The 7,356-nt window shown below is 58.2% G+C and overlaps 3 protein-coding genes across 3 annotated transcripts; 2 read left to right on the plus strand and 1 right to left on the minus strand.

The window, feature by feature from the left end:
• Positions 1-10: 10 nt before the first annotated feature.
• SPRG_04317 (hypothetical protein) lies at positions 11-532 on the plus strand (the record flags this gene model as incomplete). Its single annotated transcript, XM_012343248.1, has 1 exon — positions 11-532. The coding sequence occupies one exon, from the start codon at positions 11-13 to the stop codon at positions 530-532; it is 522 nt and encodes a 173-aa protein (XP_012198638.1).
• A 1,623-nt stretch (positions 533-2,155) lies between these two features.
• SPRG_04318 (hypothetical protein) lies at positions 2,156-3,718 on the minus strand (the record flags this gene model as incomplete). The annotated part of the gene is made up of 1 exon (XM_012343249.1): positions 2,156-3,718. One exon carries the CDS (start codon positions 3,716-3,718, stop codon positions 2,237-2,239), a length of 1,482 nt encoding a protein of 493 aa, XP_012198639.1. The 3' UTR covers positions 2,156-2,236.
• Positions 3,719-4,292: 574 nt separating this feature from the next.
• On the plus strand, positions 4,293-5,772 carry SPRG_04319 (hypothetical protein; the record flags this gene model as incomplete). The annotated part of the gene is made up of 2 exons (XM_012343250.1): positions 4,293-5,469; positions 5,555-5,772. The coding sequence occupies 2 exons, from the start codon at positions 4,293-4,295 to the stop codon at positions 5,770-5,772; spliced, it is 1,395 nt and encodes a 464-aa protein (XP_012198640.1).
• Positions 5,773-7,356: the final 1,584 nt, after the last annotated feature.

Below are 7,356 nucleotides of genomic sequence, written 5' to 3' on the forward strand. Positions count from 1 at the left end.
TGCTGCGCCAATGCTGTCGAAACTGCAGTCGCTCACCGTGTCCGGGCTGGACGCCAACAACATGGAGGCATTGATCGCGGGCTTGTCGTCGGTCCCAGCGCTGACGTCTCTTGATCTTTCCCATTGCAACCTCTTGTTGTCGACGGAGCTGCTCATGAAGACGCTTGCGACGACGTGCGTGCATCTCGAGACGCTCCGTGTCTTGGATCGTAATTTTACGCACGATGGGTCTGCGGCCGTGCTGTCGGGCGTGCTGCGATTGCCTCACTTGACGACGCTTACCCTGAAGATGCGTCAGCTGGATGAGTCGCACGTGCTTCCAGAGCTCGTTGCTGCGGGCCGCCACCTTCGGTACCTCACTTCGATGGACATCGAGCGCGACAACATGGATGAGAAGAAGCGCGCGATTTACCAAGCGCTGGCACTGACCCGCGACGTCCCATTTGTGCTCCAGACGTTGCCAGAAGACATGGACAAGTTCGTGGTCGACGCGCTCAGCCCACGCGCCGATCGTCGCCACCAGTGCGACTAGGACTTCGCATAGCAACATGTAGGCTCATAGCGACCGTTGTGAATAATAACCAACTTTGTGGTTCCGACACAAATCCCAATGGGAAAATTTGAGAAAGGGACAACACCTTTGGGGCTGGAGCCTCGTATCTGCTGCTCATTGCCCTTGAAGCGAAATGTCGACGCGAGGTCCTGTACCCTCGTTTCCAGTCCTTGTGGTGGAGTCTCAAAACCATGACATGGCACTCGTCACCACACATCCGATTGCACTCCGTCGACTAGGATATGCCACCACCAGCAATCTGTAATTTTCTAGTTGTGCACGCTATCACAACGGTTCGCAACTCGACCACGTACGGTTATCGCACACTCACCTTTTGGAACCATCGAGACGCCTTGTCGTGGTGCCACGTATAGTGTGCAAAATGTGCCCAAAGTGGAAAAAGTGTCAGTGTTTCAAGTTTCAAAACGCACTGAAGCATCGATTGCTATGCGGACCCAGGGCGTCTCACACAAAGTCATCGACATCGTCTGGCAGCTCCTCGACAAATAGCAACGCGTCAATCGAGGGCCTCGCAACCGCTGTTGGTCACACGACGGAGCTCAAGAGTTGATGCCCATGGAGTTGAACGGGCCATGGCTGGCGCATGTCATGTGTGCCAACAATTCGCTTCAATTCCTCTGGTGCACGATTCAATGGGGTGAGTCAAGAGTGCACCTCCAGAGGCTCGTCAGCCGACACGAAGATGACACACCTTTGTCGCTTTTCGGCTTGGGTGGTTTTGTCCAGCCCTCTTCATTGGCTGTTTTCCACCGGAGGCTAGGGTCTTCCCTCGCTCGAAGGTTTTCCCAGTCCTCACTCGTATACGTAGTTTGTATGTCCCATAATGCCCTCAATACATTACAGGCCATTGGCTGTGGCGACTTCACCGTCGCTCACTTCCGTTTGGTTTCCGTTCTGGCTCGCTTCCCGCTTGCCCGTTTGCCTCCTCCTCTTCTTTTTTGCTTCGTTCCTCTGCCTTGTGCCTCGCTGCATAAGTGTCAGCTTGACAGGGCGCGAAAGAGAATACAACTCGGTACATACCGGTACTGTACTATGTTCGTATTGACAGCTCCAGGGGTCGCATTCTTTGAAAATCCAATTAAAACGAGCAACTTTTGAGGAAAAGTCGAAATAGGACCACGAGGGGTTCCGTTGGCATGTGGTCCTGTGGTGCATTTGGTAATGCAGGCTGCAGAAAGACCGAAGCCACTGAAATCGCTGTAGCCAAACGCACCACAGAATATGCCACCAGGGTCTCACATCCGGATACGGAATTGAAAAGCAAGCTTTTGACACGCCAGCGACACCATGGCCGGCAACAACGAACGCCCGACCAAGGCCACCACACGCGCTCACCCTGCATGCTGTGTTTGTTTTGCAACAGTGCAATCCGCGCGCCAAGCCCATTGCTCAAGCTTCGGCGGCGCGACAGCGTCCAGCTGCGAGAGTCCAGCTACTGCGATCAAAGACGCCAAAGAGCCAAAGCGGAAGATCGCTGGTCAAGGTCGGTGCGGCTGCTCTTTCTGTCGAGCGTACAACAGCTCGCGCCGGAGCGATCAAATTACAGACCGGCGTCACGATAGAATAGCTTTTTGATGGGCCTGCCAATCCAAGTAGCGATACTGCTGGATACTGTACGTACGTTGAGCCAAACGAAGATATCTTTGTTGCCATCCGTAGCAATTAGAAATCCAAGTCGCACTTGTGGCAACGATCGGCGCGTGGGCTGAGCGCGTCGACCACGAACTTGTCCATGTCTTTTGGCAGCGTGTCGACCACAAATGGGACGTCGTGGGTCAGTGCCAGCGCTAGGTAGATCGCGCGTTTTTCCATTTTGTAGTTGTCGCGCCCGATGGCCATCAAGGAGAGGCGGCGAAGATGGCGGCCCGCAGCAATGAGCTCTGGAAGCACATGCAACGCACACCGCGGAGGCATCCAGAGGCTCAGCGTCGTCAAGTGTGGCAATTGCAGCACGCCAGACAGAACAGCGATAGCCCCATCGCGAGTCAGATCCTTATCGCCGACAGACAGCGACTCGAGATGCACACACGTCGTCGCAAGCGTCCTCATGAACAGCTCCATCGAGGTCGAGAGGCTGCAATGGCGAGCCGTCAGAGACGTCAGCGCCGGGACCGACGACAAGCCCGCGATCATTGCCGGCATGTGGTCAGCGTGCGACCAGGAGACGCTGAGGCACTGGAGTTGCGATAGCATTGACGCCGAGGCCGGGCATGTCGCCAGCTGGCCAAAGACGCTGCACTCGAGACGCTCGAGCTGCGTGCGGCCGACGGCGGTCGCAAGGTCCGTCATCGTTGCATCGTCGACAGCGCCATTTAGGCGCACATTCCAAGTCAAGGTCTTCAACGACACTGGGAGCGTGCGGCCATGGAAGCCACCCAGGCTGCGGACGTGGCTGATGGCCAGCTCTTGGAGGGTAGTGTTGGCTTGCAGCGCCTTGCAGAACGCAATGACCCCATCGTGGTCCATCTGCGCGACATTGGCCAATCGGAGCTTCGTCGCTGGCGCCGTCGAGAGCCAAGAAGCCAAGAGATGGCCGAGTCGCGGTACAGTGGTCGCGCGCTGCAGGTTGAAAAGGCTGAGAGACGACTCGTGGACATGCGGGTGGGCGACGACTGTAAGCAGATCGTTGACCTCGACGGCCTCGTTCTCCGTATATGGATCGACCGCGATAGCCACGTGGCGCAGACGTGGGCAGCGCTGCAAGAATAGACTGCTGATCATTCGGCCTCCACCACGGACCATGCAGCCGCGGTGGAACTGGAGCGTGACAATGTTGAGCGCAGGGCCGACGACGGCGACGAGCGAAGCCAGTGACGCCGCGTCCCGGACCGCAAACTGAAGTTCGATGCGTGGACGCAGCGGCAGCGTCGCCGCGAGCAGCGCCAAGAGCAAAGGCGGCAAGTCCATGGTACGCAGCTCAATGCGCGGCCAGTTGGCGATGACCGAAGGCGACGTTGTCGAGCTGCAGTCGAGAAAGGCCGTGAGCGCCGGCGTCCAGAGCGAGCGCGGTACCGCATGCAGAAAGCTCGTAAAGTCCTCTTGGTTGCTCAAGCACGTGGCAATCGTCTCGATGACGTGCGGAAGCGCGAGCGCGTCCGGCGACGCCATGCGCGTGGACTTCTGCTTGTGACCGTCGTTCGTCATTTTGGATTGTGCTTGGAATCCACGAAGTGGGTATTAAAACGCGCGATCGGATTGGTAGAAATAGAAATTCAGTACCCAATCAGTGGTACCCAATCGCCAATCTGATGCAGCGCTGGCGAGAAAAATGGGGCAGGGATGTACCATGCGGACGCTCCCTGCGAATGTATGCCTGCTCGTCGCGGTGATAACCCCGATGGAAAACGGTAGACGAAAAGCTATGGTCACCAACTCCATTTCAAGCACGGACGGAGGCGAGGATACCTGAAACCTGTGGCGAAGAATGCGGGTGGTAATGTAGACCGAGCAACTTTTCAAGAAAAATCCCAGCAAGTCGAAATCGGACCGGGAGGGGTCCAGCGCCAGCAACCCAGTCCTAGACCTTGTCAAGGACCCTAGGTCCTGGACGACGTGGGTCTCGAGGTGGCTACGACATGCAAGAGCGACTAGAGTCCTTGCTCATGGCGCATGTCCATGGCGTGTGCCTGCATTTGCTACTTGATGGACTGTTTGCGGCAACCGAGTTCGGCCAATCCGATGGCGTAACCAGATATGGAACGTCAAAGTCAGCTGCAAAATGGCACACGCCGATATGACCGACAGCAGACGCCAGACCAAGGTGGGTCGTCCGACGCCAGGAGATGCGCTCGCGCTTCAGCATGTGGTCGAGGCGATAGCTACAGGCTTGGACAACCAGGACGACGTTGAGAGCTTCCTCCATGCAGTACCACGCTCGCTCTGGACGCCGGCGCTCACGGCCTTTCTCGACTGCAGCACGGCCATGCCATCAACGGTCAGCGCCAACTGGCCGCACATCGAGCTGCTTAGCGCGGCATTGCCGCCCTCGGTCTTGACGCTGCTCGCGGCGACGCTGCCGCTGCGTCCATGCATCAAACTCGAGTGCTTCGCGGACGCCAGCCCACTGGCCTCGCTCGTTGCCGTCCTCGGCCCTGCGCTCAGCTGCGTCCATCTATGTTTGAGCAGCGGCTGCACGGTCCGTGGTGGAGGCCAAGCGATCAGCGACCTCCTCTTGCAGCGCTGCCCGCGTCTGCGCCACGTGGCTATCTCGGTCGATTCTTGTTCGCAGAACGAGGCCGTCGAGCTCAACGATCTGCTCGCAGTCGTCGCCCACCCGCATGTCGAGGAATTGCAAATCGACCTCGAGAACACGACCGCGCCGCCACGACTCGGGCATCTCTTGGCTTCATGGCTCTCGACGGCACCGGCGACGAAGCTCCGATTGGCCCATGCCGCCGGAAGGGACCATGATGCTGTCATTGCGTTCAGCGATGCGCTCCAAGCCAGCACGACGCTGCGAGAGCTCACCATGCACAACACACCAGCCCTCGGTGGCTTCCACGGTCGCACGCTCCCAGTGTCCCTGAAGCGCTTCGAGTGGTGTATTAGTTGCCCCAACTGCGTCGTCGACGAGACAGCGCTGACGGACCTTGCGACCGCCGTCGGGCTCACGCAGCTCGAGCATCTCGAGTGCAGCTTCTTTGGCCTGCTGACGACATACGCGGCGGCGGCGCCGATGTTGTCGCAACTGCAGTCCCTTGTCGTCTCCGGGTTGAACGCTGACCACATGCCGGCATTGATCGCGGACTTGTCGTCAGTCCCGGCGCTGACATCTCTTGAGCTTCGCGATTGCAACCTTTCGTCGTCGACGGAGCTCATGGAGACGCTTGCGACGACGTGCGTGCATCTCGAGACGCTCCGTGTCGATGATCGTGACTCGCGATGGGTCGGTGGCCGTAATTTCTGGCGTCTTGCAATGGCCACACTTGACGACGCTGAGCCTGATGATGCGTCTGCTGAATGTGTTGCGCGTGCTTCCAGAGCTCGTAGCTGCGGGCCGCCACCTCCACTACCTCGATCTGGCGACCATCGGGCGCGACAGCGATGATCTGGAGAAGCGAGCGATCTGCGAGGCGCTGGCGCAAGTCCATGACGTCCCATTTGTGCTCCAGACGTTGCCAGAAGGCGTGGACGAGTTCGTGGTCGACGCGCTCAGCCCACGCACCGATCGTCGCCACGAGTGCGCCTTGCATTTCTAATCGCTTCAAATAGCCACATTGATTTTTTTCTCGTTTGGTTCAAGGTAGCGATTGTGATACCGGTAATACGCCGCCTGACAAGTGAAAATTGAGAAAGGGACAACTGCTACAGGTTTTGAGCCACGTACTGCCGGTGGAAGGTACTTGATGCGCATGTTCCATTTTCTAAACTCAAATACAATTGCATTTTGAATCGCAATTCAGACGATATATTTGAACCGCTCGATCTTGCAGGCGGTACCGCTCGTTCAAAATGTTCTGTTTGTCCTTCAGAAGAGTCCGACCGAGGACGATACGATCGTGGTCTCGTGGTCGATGGCTCGGTTCGCGTCGCCGCCCGTGCCACGTGGTTCGCGAAACAACGAACAGCAGTAGCAACGAATCTTTCACCTCAGTTCGACATGACGACCCAACGTCGATAGAGGGCGCTACCATTGGCTTTTGCGATGCGCTATCAGCCAGTACGACGCTTTGCGAGCTCAGTCTTGTTATCACCAACGTACCTGGCCTGGGATGTCGACAATGCGACGTTTGCGCACGTTGGATTGGTCATTGGGTACCGACTTTCTGCCAATCGGATCGCGCATCCGGATACGAGAGTTTGACGCTGATCAAGATGGCCGACAACCAGCGCAAGCAGACGGGGGATGGTCCATCGGACGCGCTCGCCCTTCCGCACGTCGTCGAGACGATTGCGATGTGCTCGGACAACCAGAAGGACTTTAGAAGCTTCCTCCACGCGGTGCCACGGTCGCTCTGGACGCCGGCGCTCACGGCCTTTCTCGACTGCGCCACGGCCATGCCATATTCGATCATCGCCAACTGGCCGCACATCAAGCTGCGTAGCATGGACTTGCCGCCTTCAGTCTTGGCGCTGCTCGCGGCGACGCTGCCGCTGCGTCCACGCATCGAACTCGAATATGGCGTCCGGGACGTATTGCCACTGGCCCCGGTCGTTGCCGTCCTCGGACCTGCGCTCAGCAGCATCATTCTCTCTTTCTCCCGCGGCTGCATGGACCAAGGCCGAGGGCAAGCGATCAGCAGTCTCCTCTTGCAGCGCTGCCCACGTCTGCGCCGCGTGTCTATCGATGTCGAAACTTTTATCGAGAACGATGCCGTCGAGGTCAACGGCCTGCTTCCAGTCGTGGTCCACCCGCATGTCCACGACTTGTCTATCGACCTCGAGCACGCGACCGCGACACCACGACTCGGGCATCACTTGGCCGCATGGCTCTCGACGGCACCGGCGACGAAGCTCACATTGGCTCATATCGACGAGATGGACCACGATGGGGCCATTGCGTTCTGCGATGCGCTCCAAGCTAGCACGACCCTCCAAGAGCTCAGCATCAAAAAGGTCAGCAACCTCAGTGGCTTCCATGGCCGCACACTCCCAGTGTCGTTGAAGACCTTGGAGTGGAATGCTCGACCCCAATCCTACTACGTCGTCGACGCCGCAACGCTGACGGACCTTGCGACCGCCGTCGGGCCCACGCAGCTCGAGCGTCTCAGTTGCAGCGTCTTTGGCCAGTTGGCGACATGCCCGGCGGCGGCGCCGATGCTATCGCAACTGCAGTCGCTCAT

The sequence above is a fragment of the Saprolegnia parasitica genome, assembly GCF_000151545.1.
Source record: "Saprolegnia parasitica CBS 223.65 unplaced genomic scaffold supercont2.13, whole genome shotgun sequence".
In the NCBI taxonomy this organism is placed as follows: domain Eukaryota; phylum Oomycota; class Saprolegniomycetes; order Saprolegniales; family Saprolegniaceae; genus Saprolegnia; species Saprolegnia parasitica.